At 40.5% G+C, this 16,501-nt stretch overlaps 2 protein-coding genes across 2 annotated transcripts; both read left to right on the top strand.

The window, feature by feature from the left end:
* Window positions 1-4,585: 4,585 nt before the first annotated feature.
* Window positions 4,586-9,805, top strand: mrpl51 (mitochondrial ribosomal protein L51). Its single transcript, XM_085291766.1, has 4 exons — window positions 4,586-4,765; window positions 4,954-5,056; window positions 8,932-9,039; window positions 9,412-9,805. The coding sequence occupies exons 2-4, from the start codon at window positions 4,966-4,968 to the stop codon at window positions 9,606-9,608; spliced, it is 396 nt and encodes a 131-aa protein (XP_085147892.1). The 5' UTR covers window positions 4,586-4,765; window positions 4,954-4,965; the 3' UTR covers window positions 9,609-9,805.
* A 1,574-nt stretch (window positions 9,806-11,379) lies between these two features.
* LOC146564184 (synaptobrevin-like) lies at window positions 11,380-16,355 on the top strand. Its single transcript, XM_085291765.1, has 5 exons — window positions 11,380-12,114; window positions 13,108-13,255; window positions 13,456-13,614; window positions 14,024-14,075; window positions 14,444-16,355. Coding segments are annotated over exons 1-5 (378 nt in total). The 5' UTR covers window positions 11,380-12,112; the 3' UTR covers window positions 14,461-16,355.
* The last annotated feature ends 146 nt before the right edge of the window (window positions 16,356-16,501 follow it).

Raw genomic sequence — 16,501 nt, 5'->3', positions numbered from 1 at the left:
TCAGCCCGTGGGAAGGTACCGAAGGCAGGGCGTCTGGTAGTTCCTCTGCTGATCATGTGACTTCAGCTACACGCCAAGCGTTCTTGCGGTCTTTCTTTGTCAGCCTGGAAACTATAAGACAGAGATGTAAACAGGGAGCCCCACTTCCTCCCACGGATTCTCTCTAATGTATTTCCTGTTTCTTTTGCGTCAATCACTCTGTAAAAGTATGTTCGATTATTGAATTTCTAAACCAACGAATACACAAGAAACATACAGTATGAAACCATGGACGGTAAGATATTCTGTATTTATACCTCTAAAAGTCACTTATGTTACACAAAGTTTGGGGACAAATAAACAATAATGTGTATATACAACATTTACTCCACAGCAAGTGTTTAGAATATCTTCAGCATCATTCACGGAAGCTCGAGTTGCTGTTTTGAAACCGAGATGGCAAAACTGCAACACCAAACTACTTGTCATGATCTCGTCACTGCCAGTTAGTTTTGTTTACAACCACTAGTTAGCTCCACTACTCACGATCATCATCATGATCATCATCATCTCCAGTTTGAGAATGAGGACATTTATGGTATCTTCTTGTGAAGGATATTCATGAAAGTGAATCATTCCCTCCATTCTCATTTTTTAGTGGCTCTCAGCTCAGTAGAAACGGGCCTACACTGCCAGACAAACACGTACCGTTTTAGCATATTCCATTCAATATCAAGATGAAATGCTCACAGGGAATACTGTCAGGTTAGAGGAAATACACCGATTACAGCTCTTCCCCTGAATCTCGTCAGAGGAGTTAGACACTTGTAGGAGATCATTAAGATAACGTAGAGGTGAGACGGTAAAGGGAATGTCTGCCTCACTGAATACTTCAGCCACCTGACAAGTGATGCTGCTAAACAGGGCTTGCTTTGACAAAGTGTGGTTTATATTTTTGTTCTGTTTGATGTCGTGTGTAAATACATTTAGATGTACCACACAAAGAATTGCTGCTGCGGGTGTGGTGTCAGTAAAATGTCAGTATAATAAATATATACTATCTGTTCGTTTTACCTTTAGAACTATTTCTATGTGTTGTTTTTCACTCTGCTGTATAGTTAAATAATTACACATTTTCTGTTTAATTATTCATTATTCAGCACGTCAGTACATGACAACAGACAATACAGAATACAGGCTAGGCTCACATTAAACAAAGAAAATATCACCAGGCATCAATCCACTTGTGTGTGAAGCTACCTGAATCTCCTTTTATTAACATCAAATACACTGTATTAAAGTACAGGCTAGATAGATAGATAGATAGATAGATAGATAGATAGATAGATAGATAGATAGATAGATAGATAGATAGATAGATAGATAGATAGATAGATAGATAGATGCGTGCATGCATAGAAAGAAAGAGAAACTAAGACAGTTACCCAGATATACCTGAGAACATGTGGGTGAAACCTCAGGGCTGTTTTTCTTCATCTTGGTAAGACATTTTCCTTGGTGAGAGCCATGTGACTTTTGTGTGACTGATATTGTAATCCTTTCATCTCATCCACACTGAACTTCCTTTGTCGGCCTTCAAATTGAAATCACTGTTTTGTTTATTTGATCTTGAGGCTTTGGTTTGAAAAACACCCTGAGAGAGCAGGGGGCACCTCTCAGCGTGTTACTCAGTGCTGTGAGGTGGTCTTTCCCTCAGCTGTCGTTTATTCATCTCCACCGTATCTGAATATGTGATGATGTTACCCTGAAGGAAAACACCCCTCACATGGAAACTACTGCTCTTTGAGCTTGAAGGGATGCAGACGAATATGCTAATAGAGATTACTTTGGAAAATAGTCAAATCAGACTCCTTCTGTACAAGTACGGCAGATGAGTAGTTTGTTCCCGTGTCAAGAACAATTATCTCTCCTCGTTGTCCATTTTCTAAACTCACAGCAGCATTTCACAACCTTTAGTAGAGAATGAATGTTTTCTGTTATTGTCGATAGTTCTGCGGTTTAATTTCAGTAACTGACTGAATTATAGCAGGGTCACATATTCTGTATTTGCTTATGCTGAAATATCTTTGCACTGGGTTTTACTGGCAGGAAGCAGAGTGCAGATAAAACATGCGGCTCTGCTGAGAAATTCTTTACATTTTCTTATGTCAGCATTTTATTTGCGCCGGCATTCAGAGCAACAGTGTAAGGGAACTTAACGCTGTACTGCGATGCAAAAACCGAGTGCGTGGCAAAATATTTTTCCAAAATTACACTTCGGGCTTGCTGAAAAATATCTGATTCGTGTTTTTTAAGCATTACCTCAACATATATACACAAACAAAGCTGCACTTTTTGACACTTTTTTAAAAATTGTTTTTGGGTTTTGTTTTGTTTTGTTTTTTTGCACATTTAATCTAAATTGAAGTCAAAGTTAAATTAAGGTTGCATGTTTACAGTAAAGCAGTAAGCCTTCTCTGCACACAGTATTGCTCTGTGGTTATGCTAAATGTGAATGGAATCTAATGTTTGATGATGTTTTGTTTGGGCTAAATTTCCACATAGTGTCTGCCGCATTACCAATAATGAAATACAGACAAAGATCAACTGTGCTGGTCTTATTTCTTTGAAAAAGACAAATTATTCCATTCAGCTCTTTGCAACAGTAAGACTGAAAGTATCAGCATCTGTCACTGATGTCATCTGAGTGCGTATGCGTGTGTGAATGAGAGAGAGAAAAAGGCAAAATAGGCAAAAACAGCCTGAATGTTTGCAGCTGCAGGCTCAGCACCAAATCTCATCAATCAATTTGTGGTTTTTGCCAGTTTTTTAGGCACACCAACCAAATACCACAAATGCAGAATTCCTGCAGTATGTTTGTTAGTTTTTAACCAGACTGTAGATTGTGTTGCTGATGACATTTGTTGTGTTATATTGGGGGTTTTTTTGTTTTCATTTACATAAATGAGAAAAACTAAATGATATTGAAATTTGCAATGGGCTACTCAGCCTGCATGGATTGTCTGATTTGCAATAGCACTTATGGGGTTTGCAATAAAATGTATTCTTTTTTCCCCCAGATGTTTTTCAGTGCAAGAATTCACCTGTCTTATTTTCTGCTTTTCAGTCCCTTTTTACCGTAAAGTCCAGTGTTGTACGAACTTATAGGAGGGCGGCTGAATGTGAACATCAGGACACATATATAATTATGTTGCACATAGACTTCACATGCAGATGTTTCATAACAAAACAGCAACAGTTTCCCAGCACAGAAGCCCCTCGGGGCTGAAAGCTAAACACACTTCTCTACTCCTTGTGCACCCACGATTTCACACCAACCCACTGCACTCAGCTTGCAGATGACACCACAGGGTTGCACGTAATTGTTATGAGGCTGTTTACAGGCATGATTTGCAAAGCGACTGATGTTGTTCCATCAATAACCTGGCGTTTAACACCTCCAAAACAAAACAGATGATCATCAGCTTCAGCAGACAGAAAGAGAATCCTGCTCCATTGAACAAAGGTGGAGACAATATGGAAAATGTTCCAACTTTAAATTCCTCAGCACAAACAGGACTTTAAGAAAACCGTGCAGAGCTGTATCTTAAGCACAGTGAGGAGAAACAAGCTGACCAAACAGCTGCTGGTGTTATTCTACTCCACTATGGCATTTTGGTGTGAAATACCATCTTCACTGGAGATGACAAAAAGGCCGTTGACAGAAACAAAACATCAGAAAAGAAAACCACTGTCACTCAGCTAGAAGCACAGCTACAAGTCGTGCCACAAATAACAACAAGGACTCTTCTCATCCTGGCAACCACCTTTTCTTTCTGTTGCCACTTGGATGGTGCTAGAGATCAATAAAGGCCTGCATTAAACTGCACACTGCCGCCACGCACAGCATCCTTGTGCAATATCGCCAAGGACTTCACAGGTGATATTTGCGTGTGTGTTCATAAATTCATAAATGTGTATGGTGTGTGTGGATTTTAACTTATACCTGTCCTATTTTTCTAATTTCTATCCCGTTTATATATTTTAAAATTTTGTTAAAGCAAGGCTTTTTTTAGAAGTTGCTTGAAGTTTTTCTGCTTAATGTGTCTCGCTTGTGCACGGCTCAGGAAGACGCTCGTTATCTGTAGAAACACAAATAAAGGCATTCAGTTTTATTCTGTTTTGTTCGAAAAGTAAATACAACAGATGTTAAACACATTTCACATAACTAAATCCTAGTGAGTGCCATTCTCTCCAACTTCTGATTTCTCCTCACCTGGCATTTAACTTTTAATTGAAAATTACTTTTAGATATATTAAAACATGTAATGCTCTGTAGACTCCTTTAAGAACAAGGCTTAGCCAGGCCTTCTATTGATGTTCTTTTGTTATTATTTGTATAACTGTTTTTTTAATTCTCTATCACTTTTAACAGTTTTAATGTTTATTGTGATTATTCCCAGTTTTCTGTATAAAGCGCTTTAAATAAACTTAACTTACCTATTTACTCGGGTATCAACAGGCCTATCTCCCCCTACTGGGTAGAATTCGTAGTAAAAAGTTGCAAAGACAATAATAAAACTCTTCCTTTGCGCTTCTCTACAGACAACACGGTACTGCCGCGTTGAATTATGGGACACAGAGTAAAGATGGAAGCCGCCACACAGAGCATGTCGAAGCGTCAATAACAAACAGTCTAAAGCGTTGCATGTTCGTAAGTGATCCTTAGCTGCGATATAAACAAAGGACTCGAGTGGCATAAGATTCTGAACACGCGTGGAAACAGGTAATGGTCGAAACACTGACTTCGATGTAATGTGCTAGCTGAAGCTAAAGCTAAGGGTCACCGTAAAGATGGTTAAAGAAACTGATGCCGTGTTTAAAGAAGGAACAGTAAACTTTAAAAAATACTCTGAATTTTATGAGCGTTGACTTCAAGTTTCATCTAAATGATCTGTTAACAACTTCTGGCAGAAAACTGTGGACATGTCTCTGCTGGGAGGTCTGCTGAGAGCTGGGGCGTCCTACTGTCAGTCTGCTGGGACGCTGCTGCACACCGTCAGGACCATTTCTACAGGTGAGTTGTCTCACTGGTTCCAGTAGCAACTGGTAACCTGAACTCAGGAAGTAAAGCAAGTCGTCTATTACTCGGAAGATTTCTGGTTTGACCCCTGATTGCTTCGGCCAAAGTATCCTTGGAAATAAGACAGCATGCACTTGGCGCAGATTAAAACATGTTTGTACGAATGTCGGTGTGAATGTGACATTCTGCGTGTGCCTGCATGAATTTTCTTGATTTCAGTAACAAAAAACAAGTTAGACTCAAACTATCTTAGGGATGGGATCTCATGAAATCAAGCTTTCAAAGTTGTATAGGGATTTTAACTCTTTCCTCCTTGGACCCCTATTAGCCCTGTTTCTCTTTTCTGACCCGAGCGGTTTCTGTCATACAGTGGGGCAAAAAAGTATTTAGTCAGCCACCGATTGTGCAAGTTCCCCCACTTAAAATGATGACAGAGGTCAGTAATTTGCACCAGAGGTACACTTCAACTGTGAGAGACAGAATGTGAAAAAAAAAAATCCATGAATCCACATGGTAGGATTTGTAAAGAATTTATTCGTAAATTAGGGTGGAAAATAAGTATTTGGTCACCTCAAACAAGGAAAGTCTCTGGCTCTCACAGACCTGTAACGTCTTCTGTAAGAAGCTTTTCTGTCCCCCACTTGTTACCTGTATGAATGGCACCTGTTTGAACTCATCATCTGTATAAAAGACACCTGTCCACAGCCTCAAACAGTCAGACTCCAAACTCCGCCATGGCCAAGACCAAAGAGCTTTCGAAGGACACCAGGAAAAGTATTGTAGACCTGCACCAGACTGGGAAGAGTGAATCTACAATAGGCAAGCAGCTTGGTGTGAAAAAATCAACTGTGGGAGCAATCATCAGAAAATGGAAGACATACAAGACCACTGATAATCTCCCTCGATCTGGGGCTCCACGCAAGATCTCATCCCGTGGGGTCAAAATGATCATGAGAACGGTGAGCAAAGATCCCAGAACCACACGGGGGGACCTGGTGAATGACCTGCAGAGAGCTGGGACCAAAGTAACAAAGGTCACCATCAGTAACACACTACAACGGCAGGGAATCAAATCCCGCAGTGCCAGACGTGTTCCGCTGCTGAAGCCAGTGCACGTCCAGGCCCGTCTGAAGTTTGCCAGAGAGCACATGGATGATACAGCAGAGGATTGGGAGAATGTCATGTGGTCAGATGAAACCAAAGTAGAACTTTTTGGTATAAACTCAACTGGTCGTGTTTGGAGGAAGAAGAATACTGAGTTGCATCCCAAGAACACCATACCTACTGTGAAGCATGGGGGTGGAAACATCATGCTATGGGGCTGTTTTTCTGCCAAGGGGACAGGACGACTGATCCGTGTTAAGGACAGAATGAATGGGGCCATGTATCGTGAGATTTTGAGCCAAAACCTCCTTCCATCAGTGAGAACTTTGAAGATGAAACGAGGCTGGGTCTTCCAACATGACAATGATCCAAAACACACCGCCCGGGCAACAAAGGAGTGGCTCCGTAAGAAGCATTTGAAAGTCCTGGAGTGGCCTAGCCAGTCTCCAGACCTCAACCCCATAGAAAATCTGTGGCGGGAGTTGAAAGTCCGTGTTGCTCGGCGACAGCCCCAAAACATCACTGCTCTCGAGAAGATCTGCATGGAGGAATGGGCCAAAATACCAGCTACTGTGTGTGCAAACCTGGTAAAGACCTATAGTAAACGTTTGACCTCTGTTATTGCCAACAAAGGTTATGTTACAAAGTATTGAGTTGTATTTTTGTTATTGACCAAATACTTATTTTCCACCCTGATTTACGAATAAATTCTTTACAAATCCTACCATGTGGATTCATGGATTCTTTTTTTTTCACATTCTGTCTCACAGTTGAAGTGTACCTCTGGTGCAAATTACTGACCTCTGTCATCATTTTAGGTGGGGGAACTTGCACAATCGGTGGCTGACTAAATACTTTTTTGCCCCACTGTATATAGGGCTTCCTGAACAAAATGACTAGATGTCCATCAGAAGTTAGTGGGGTTAATCTCTTCCTACGTGGTATTACTAGGGCTATTCATTAGAAAAACCTGGAACACATTTTAATGGTTGTTAAACTTAATCTTTTATTTTATGTGCGTATATATGGGATTCAAAACACATACAGGTGTGGGGGAAAGAGTTAAGATAGCTTGATAAATCAGAAAAAGGGGATTTTTGTCCAGTCAGTGCATAACCTCTCTAAATTTGATTTGAGTGGGAATTTCACTGTAATTTCACCCAAAAAAATGGGAGTAGGGGTTAAAAAGGGGAGGCATTTCTGTTGTTTGGGTTAAATTATGGTGACATGAATTGAACTTTTATTGTATTTATTTTTATTTTAAGGCATTTTAAGAGTTATAAGTTTGACAGATTTTTCTTTATATATTTTTCTCCAAATGCAGGGTAGTTTTAATGTAGGCTGGCCTCATTTAAGCACTGTTTTTGAGAGTAGTGCACAGACTGTGGATTTTATGTCACTCTTTACACTGTTAGTGTAATATGTGCCACTGTAAGGTAAAAAGTATGCACAGTTAGCATAAAATAAAAAAAGACCAGAAATTGTCCAATAGTCCAAAACTGCATATCTATCTATATCTATATATAAAAAAACATTTTCTCCACACCGAGTGTTTGTTGTTCAGAAATATCATCAGTGTCATTTACAGAAGCCTGAGTTGTTTCTTTGAAGCTGAGGCGGCAAAACTGCAACCCCAAGCCACCCTGTCATCACTCCGTCACTGCCAGTTAGTTGTGTTTACAACCTCTAGTTAACGACACTACCTCTCATGATCATCAACATCATCATCAGTTGTGAGAAAGAGGACATTGAAGCTATGATGCTGATGCGTGCTGTGATGGATATTCATGAATCATTCCCTCCATTCTCACTTTTTAGTCGCTCTCAGCTCAGTAGAAATGGGCCTACACTGCCCGACAAACACATGGTGTGTTAGCATATTCCATTCAATATCATGATGAAATGTTCACCGGGAACAGTTGGACACTTGTAGGATATAATTAAGATAACTTAAAGATGAGCTAGTAAAAGGAATATCTGCTCTATCTGCCTGCTTCACTGAACATTCCACATTCCAACATGTTTTTATATGAGCATTTGTCGCATCTGATATTTTGTGTAGAAACATTTATGTGGACTCCAAAAAGACGACCTGCTTACTCTTTGCACTGCCTCATTTTATTTGTTCAAATAAAGTCACGCATGTTCGAATCATTTAAATGTCGTCCACAAGTCAGACCAGCACGATATGAACACGACCTTTTTAAAGCTCTAAGCAATTACACGTTACCAAATAAACAAGACAAAAAATTAGGTTCACATAGAAATTGAAGTCGTGAGCGACCTCTGCTGTCAAGAACAACAGTTATATTTTCCTCAACAAGAAACAGAACAAACTCAAACCACCCCGGACCTGCGGTGCACGAATCACACTTTTCCCATGAGTGTGTTTAAAAAGCTTCTCTGGTATCTATTGAGTCATTAGTAAACATCTGTTCCAATATGGCTACCTGGTAAAGTTATTCTTATAATTTTCTAGTAACCTGGATGTTAAATATTTTCAAATAATTTAATTGTCTGGGAATAGAAGAAATGTTATGTGTTTATTTGTACTGTATGTATGGAGCCATATATATGCTGATTCATTGAGTCTGTGAACAACATGGTGCATAAAGTGTACATTAGCTTTTGTATTTGATACCTTTGATTTGAATCATTTAATGTGAATGAGCACATCGAGTAATCTGCAAATTGTTTAGAGAACAAAATAGACTATTTTCCCCAAATGTGAACAAGCACTTTGTGCTACTGTGTGCTGTTTTCAGGTACATGCTGTCAGATCAGGATGCACGCCATCCCTCAGCCGAAAAAGGTGGACAGATGGACTGAGAAGAGGAGCATGTATGGAGTTTATGATAACATAGGAATCTTGGGTGAGTATCCTCAGCATCCAAGAAAATTAAGAGGATGTACTGTACAACTGTTGGATGGTTAGTTTGCTGTTTCTAAGTCATAATGAGTAACTTAACTTGTCTTAAGGGCTGACTGTGTGTGTGCGTGTGCGCGTGTGCGTGTGTGCATACAGTCTTACAGTATTCTCAACATCCGCACAGTAAATTGGCAGGAGATGGTGTGATAAGATAAGCTGGGTATGAGCGTAGGTGAACAAATCTATGATGATCCGACATTTAATCTGATATGGTGCCTTGCTTTGCTGTTCATTTGACCAGTTTTGCCTCTCCCACAGCACACTTTTTTTTTTCTTTCACATAAACTGTCTCTCTCTCTTTGTGCTCTTTCTACAGGGGACTTTAAAGCTCATCCTAAAGACCTAATTGTTGCCCCCTGCTGGCTGAAAGCTTTCAAAGGTAATGAACTGCAGCGGGCAATTAGAAAAAAGAAGATGGTGGGAGACAGAATGATGACTCAGGACAGGCACAACTTGGAAAAGAGGATACGCTTCCTCTATAGACGCTTCAACCGCACTGGCAAACATCGCTAATGCTGAACAAAGTGCAGAGCAGCCAAGAAGGACTGTGTCAGTCTGTTGGTGTGATTTCATGCTGTCACTGTGCTCTGTTTCCATTTTTCTAGGTTATTGTGTGTTTCAGACTGAATGTGCATTATTCATTTCTTATCAGTAACTGATTCAAAATAAATGCTACTAAAACCTGAAAATAAATTTTAAATGGACTGGAATTTGTGGCTTTTTATTCCTCGAGACCCAACGAACATTCAGATAAAGCTGAACTAGTCAGTCTGTAATTAAAAATGATATCATGGGATTACTTCGTGAAAATAGGCTCTAGTGCAAAAGTCAGAAAAAGCTTAGGATGAAATGACCTGTTGAAGTAACTGATAAATTCAGACGTTTAATACAAAAATCATTTGGAGGGTTTCTTGAGTTAGTTTGAGGTCTGAGAAACTTTCAGAGCTTTAACTTTTATCAAGTGAAGCGAGTAATAGTTTCACCTTGTAAAGGACCTTGAATGACTAGTCTTTGTGCTGTGTGAATACATTTGCCTCGCCTGTTGATCATCTCGTTATCGCAGTAAGCTGATGGGTAAGTTTGGGTCTTGATTGTACTATGATGTTACTTTGGCATGTGCCACCGAAGGTATTACATTGTTACAAACCAAGCTTTTAGCCAAGGTCCTCCACAATAGAAGTGTTAGTGTGCTCTGCAAACTTGCTCCCCAAACTCCCCCAAGCTAATCCAATACAGGTTTCACAGAAGCCACAGGACAGCCTCAGAGTTTCTGTGGGGTTGGTGTTTTTTTGTTTGTTCGTTTTTTAGGATCAAAATATTAGGCAGATGGTTTTAATGTTATGTCTGAAACAATGGAAATGCCTAAACATAATGCACATGATCTACCATTTCAAGGCTAATGGGACTCCATTGTCTGAGAAGAGTTTCAGTGAGACAGTGGACTCTGCATGCAGCAATTTTCTCCTACTCCAGAGCACTGCTGAGCTCGCTCATTGGTGTTCAACCATAAGAAGGCTTTTTCCCACACTCCAGTTCACTCCCAGGGTGTTTGATAGGGTGGAGGTGGAGGCTCAGTGCAGGTGAAGTTCCTCATGTGGGCACTTGTGTTAAAACAGGGAAAGCACTTCCCCAGTGTGCAAAAAAACATCTGTCTCCATAGTGTCATGGGACAAAAAGCAAATGTATTTGCAAAACAGATTACTTCTTAATTTTTCTCCATATACGTCATCAAATTTTGAATAAACTCTTCAAAGCTGTTCTTGCAGCTTAGACAAATGCAAGTTATTGTAAGGAACCTTGAAAAGGTCACATTTAGTCTCAATGAGACTAAATGTGACATCCTAAACAAGACCTTTTGGACATACTGCTTAACTGTAATTTTCTTTTTAACATCTGAAGAGCGTCACATTCTAGTATGTTTCACTTCATTGCTCTACTGACCTTTTTTATTTCCCGTGAGGCTTTTTCTAACTCCGCTCACTTTAATATGCATAAGATTTGATTCAAAATATAAGCATAGTAGAGGTAGGCTCAGATGTAGGACTCCATTAGTTTTCAAACGAAAGCCGTTGCAAAGGGAAATGGGATACAGGATCAGAAAGAGGAGGGAGCTGGGAGAATCCCAGGCCAGGGAGGAAACAGTCGAGTCAACACTCTGTAGGCATTCACGGTACCGCAGTGTCGTCCCGCCGCCCTATCCGACACAGAGCTGCAGTACTGCAAAGTGTGAGGGGAGAGAGAGGGAGGGAGGGGAGGGGGTGCCGCACTGTCGTTACGAGTCCAAGTGGTGAAGGCAGGAGCAGAGACGCATTATTGCAGTTGCCCACAGAGCCACTTTGCACGGACAAAACTCGCGTACCTCGCATACAGCGCGCAGTGAGAGAGAGAGTGAAGGAGGCAGTCAGAGACAACCGATTTCCTGTGACTGCACTTTCCCCCTTTATTGTTGTTATTATTATTATTTTATTTCAATCGCAGGTATTCTGTCAGTAGCTTTCAGAAGAGGCAACTCAACAACCAGCCAATCAGTGCTGCGTCTCAGGATCTAGGAGGGGAGCATCACTTGGAGGAGCCGGATGCAGCTCTGCAAGAATACAAACATCCGTGGATTTCTTTTGCATGGATTATAATTTGGAAGTACTTCCTTCCTGAGCTGGCATCGCTCCTTTTTCATTCCCTGCCCACTAATCTGGTCACACAGTGAATTATCACCCGACCTGTATACGTGTCTCAGTATTGCAGTACTTTTGGTGACGGCTTGCAGTATAAAAGCATCGCTAGAAGATCGGCTCCACTGCGCCAAGAGCCTCCGCCTCAGTTTACTGTCAGTGCGCCACTTCAGTCTGTTTACTAATTAAGCATCTGGACTTTCCTTTGCACACGTGCCTCCGCTTTTTCGTCTCTTCTGTCTTTTTGGGGTTTTTTTCTCTCTCGCTTTGTACTTCAGACCCTCCTGCCTCACAGCCAGTCACCCCTCCTCCGCTGCCCGTGAGTCAGTTCAAACAGCTGCATAGAAGATGTGAGTATTAATGCGGCTTTTCCATTGCGCTCTTAAAAAAATGAAAAGAAAAGAAAAAAAAAACAACAAAAGCAGATATCTAATATGTGGTGGCGGAAGAACCCACATTGAAACGTGTTCATTTCTTTATTTTCTTCCACTGGCGGTCCGAAGTGAGATGATTTACTTTCAGCTTGAAGGGTTTTTGCTGACGCAAGCGAAAAATATTCCATCACTGCTTCGCTGAATTATGTATTCAGAGGTTGACTTCTGTCTCATACAAAGCCCGAGACGGGGCTGAATGAGTTGTTTTGGATGTTTTTGTGTCAGATTTAATAGAAAGCAGCGTGTTTTGTGGTGCTGGATGAGTTACAAGGTTTTTGTGGGACTTGGGGATCATCATCTGTTTAATGCTGTAAAACGTGAATTTTTAAAGGAAACTGGGTTATCAGTAGCTTCCTTAATGCAGAATTTCTCTTAAAAATATTGTAAATTTTCATCCTGCAGGAGTTAGTTTATCATATATTAAACTGGCAGCTGCCTCTGCAGAGGTTTTTTGCTCAGGTTTAATTGTCCTTCCTCTCCCCTCCTGCTGGATTAACCGTTTCCTCAGTTCTGCCTCACCTTTTCTTTTCACTTCCAACCATCTCTCTGTAATCCATCATGAGCAACATCTGCCTTCTCTTTTTCTTCCTCCCCAAAACGTTCTCTCTCTTTACTCATCCACCGCCATCCTGTGGCCTACATAGCTTTTTTAAAAACCTCTCCCCCACTCTCTCTTATGCGCCCCTTTCTCACTGACACATCTCTGCCTACGTTTGCGATTTGCAGGTTCCCTTCCTGCAAATTACACTCTTGACTCTTTCAAGCCTTTAGACAGGGCATTTTTCCTTCTCAGCATATTTCAAGTTTCTTTTCAGATTTTTATAAAAACCTATCCATTGTTGAATGTGAAATGTTCTGACTTCATCCAATTCTTTCTCTCACAAAACTCTCATTGTTGTGCTTGGTCAGGTCTGCCCCAGATGCTGCCCCACCAGCTGGAGCTCCTGGAGCTCCAGGTGCCCCTGGCGCAGATGGAGCCCCAGCTGGCGCACCTCCTGGCCCTCCCAATACCAGCAGCAACCGCAGGCTACAACAGACTCAGGCCCAAGTGGAAGAGGTGAGCTGTTCTGAGCTTCTGGGTCAGAATGCATTCTGTGTAGAAAGTCACTGATGTAAAATATGTATGAGCAACAAACTGCAGAAGAATTACCACTTACGAAAACGACATTCCCATCTATTTTCCTCCTTTACTACCCCCCCCCCCCCCCCCCCAAAAAAAAAAAAAAATGCTCTCTCATCCTTGCTGGATTGGTCTAGGTGGTGGATATCATGCGGGTGAATGTGGACAAGGTTTTGGAAAGGGACCAGAAGCTTTCAGAGCTGGATGACAGAGCGGACGCTCTCCAAGCTGGAGCCTCCCAGTTTGAAAGCTGCGCAGCCAAGCTAAAAAACAAGTACTGGTGGAAGAACTGCAAGGTGGGCGCATTACTGTGGCTCCTTTACACAGATTGGTAAAACAGAGAGAAACCTATGGTATCATCTGACTTAGAATGAACAAATTCCTATTAGTATGTGTTCTGGCATGCAGAGAGAATAGAGGACAACATAGGAATTTGTTAATGAGCTGCTGTAGAGCACTGAAGTGATACCTCAGGGGAAATGGGAGAAAGGCATCTGCTATTGTGGAGTTTTCACTCTAAACACTGAGGGGATTGTATAACTAAGCCACAACAAACACAAAGAGCCTTTTAAGTGTCATAATTGTTTTGTTTTGTGGTTCAGATTGGTTTCTATTCTGTTTGAACATAGCGAAACCCTAAAAACACAGCTTCGTGTATTCTTCTGTAAAAGGATGAAGTCTAAAATTTTCATCTCTTTTTTTCAGATGATGATCATGATGGGTATCATTGGAGTTATTGTGGTTGGAATCATATTCTGTAAGTAGTTTCATTCTGACACCGATGCAAAAATTTCCACAATTAACTGATTACTTTCAAAATGTAGATAATCATCATGCGTCGACTTCCCACTCAGCATGGCTATTTCCACTTGCACACGTGAGAAATTTAGAAATCACTAATACATCAGTGTTAGAACTGATACTGATGGGGTTTTTTATTAATGTAAAAAAAACCCATCAATATTATACATATAAGACAACACTAGCATAATATTATTTCGTCTTTAACAACCCCACATTCCTGCATAAGGAGAGGTCAGTGTGTCCTCTGCCCGTTTAGTTTTAATGACGTGTTGCCAGACCCATTAAACTAATTACTTCTTTCCCTCTCTCTTTAATTCACAGTATACTTCTTCCACTGAGCTCAGCTCATCAGTACAGATGAATATGGACTTGAGGATAATATGAGAGGGGAGAGGCAAAAAAAGAAACCCAAGCGCTGCTCCTCAATTTTGTCAGTCCTCTCCTTCCTCTCTTCACACAGTCTTCCATCAAACCATCTTGCACTTAAACATTACATTAGTGTTTATAGATGTCTCTGCTCTCTTCGTCCTCTTTCCCTCCCTTTCCTTGCTGCTTTCTTCCACTGTTTTGACTTGAACTCTTGCTCACTCTCCGCTGCCTCTGCACCTCATGTATTATTGAAGGACACAGCAGGCAGAGTCAAAAGAGGAAGGAAGGAAGAAAAGGAAAGAAGGTAGAGGGAGAACACGTGGGGCTAAGCACGCTGGTGGGGGGTGTACAGAAGAGTCTTTCTACACCGAGTACGCCAAAGCTTATTCATATGACGTTTTTTTGAGAGTTCAACATTTGTAAATTGATACTGACATGCATAACTAACACACATCTTCTGTCTGCTACTTCCACAGTTGCTACTTACTAACACAAGGTCATGTTAGATTAAGATTATGCTAGTTTCTGTTGTTTGTGCTTGTGTGTATCTGTGATCCAAAGCATTGTAGCTAAAAGCTTTCTTCCACTTTTACCTGGTAGGCTTTGATTGGTATTTTTTTCCCTTTCCTGTCTAACTTTCACTCACTTAAGTCTTTTTTTTCTGCAACCTCCAGTGATAACAAGAAAAGAGAAATGCAAAATAGGGAAAGAGACTGTGTGAGAGTTTAGGAAAGGAGGAAGTGATTCAGGGAAAGGTAGTAGGAGTACTGCAACACATTTCTACTGCATAAATAGGTAAAAATTTAAATCCGGACTGAAAAAGCAGAATGTTTATACCACAGGCATAGAGGTGGCATTTTAGTAATAATATGCACAGCAATTAAGTCACACGAGCAGGCACTTACAGACAATCTAACGAATACATGAACTAACTGCTTCAGTCCAGAGGAAGGCCTCTTAATTCTGATTTGCAGAGAGTCCCAGCCATAGACAGATGAATGTGTAGCGCCACATTTCAAACAGGTAGAGACATATAGTTATTTTGAGAGTTGTGCTGTCAAAGTGTTTAATTGTTGTTTAAGTTGTCCAGAAAGCAGGAAAAGAGGAAAGAGGATATGATTTTAGAAACCCTGAGCCACCTGGTCGTCCCACCGTCACTGCTGACTCACATAAAAGCACCCATCTGTCATCGACAGTATGATAACGGCCAGTGTGAAGCTTTTGTTTCTAACCTGCATGGCAAACGGTGTCCGTAGTTTTGCCTTTTTGTGTAACCTGTGTATCTGCCATTTCTGAACCTTACTGCCGACTGTACATTTTTTTTCTTAGTGGTTTAAAGGACCTATGTACAATGTCTTTCTGATCTGATAATTACTGCTTATGCAATGCAACAATGCTCAAGAGTTTGCCAACATTTTGTTAAGATCACTTGTGTTGGACAGTAAAATAATATCCAGAGACTGCAAACAAACTGCTACTGTAGTGAAAAATGAAAACTTAGTATTATTCGTGTTGTATGAGTAGAACTATAGTACACATCTGTCAGTTTACGCTCCTGAAAACAGGTTTATAAATTCTTTCAAGTTTTTTGAGGGGCTGTAGGATATGAAGTTTATTTTCCTTACTTTGGACTGATATTCAGGGTTGATAAAACGCAAAGGGCATTTATGCATAATTGTAGCGGTTAGCCAAAATTATCTAATGATACTGTGCAGTAATATTATTAGATAGTTAACATGGTTCATGAGAAGATGTTTTGTGATTTACTTGGAACTACTGGAAGAGATGCAACTGGATTTAGGAGAACAAATGCATGTTTACCACTTTTTGCTGATGCCAATAAAGAAATCATGAAGTGACTACATACTGACTTTGATTATATCCTTTGGTCGTGTTATAGCATCTAAAAAACTAAAAGACTATAATGAAAAGTTTTTTCCTCAACAAAATCAAAATTTTCATAATTTAATTTCTTTATATATTTGACATTAATTGTAATATTCTAAGCCT

The sequence above is a fragment of the Mchenga conophoros genome, linkage group LG11 (assembly GCF_057382185.1).
Source record: "Mchenga conophoros isolate Kocher_MC1m ecotype Shallow Benthic linkage group LG11, M_conophoros_male_GT1.1, whole genome shotgun sequence".
In the NCBI taxonomy this organism is placed as follows: domain Eukaryota; kingdom Metazoa; phylum Chordata; class Actinopteri; order Cichliformes; family Cichlidae; genus Mchenga; species Mchenga conophoros.
The sequence above is the reverse complement of the archived record's forward strand: the minus strand, read 5'-3'. Positions and strand labels throughout refer to the sequence as shown.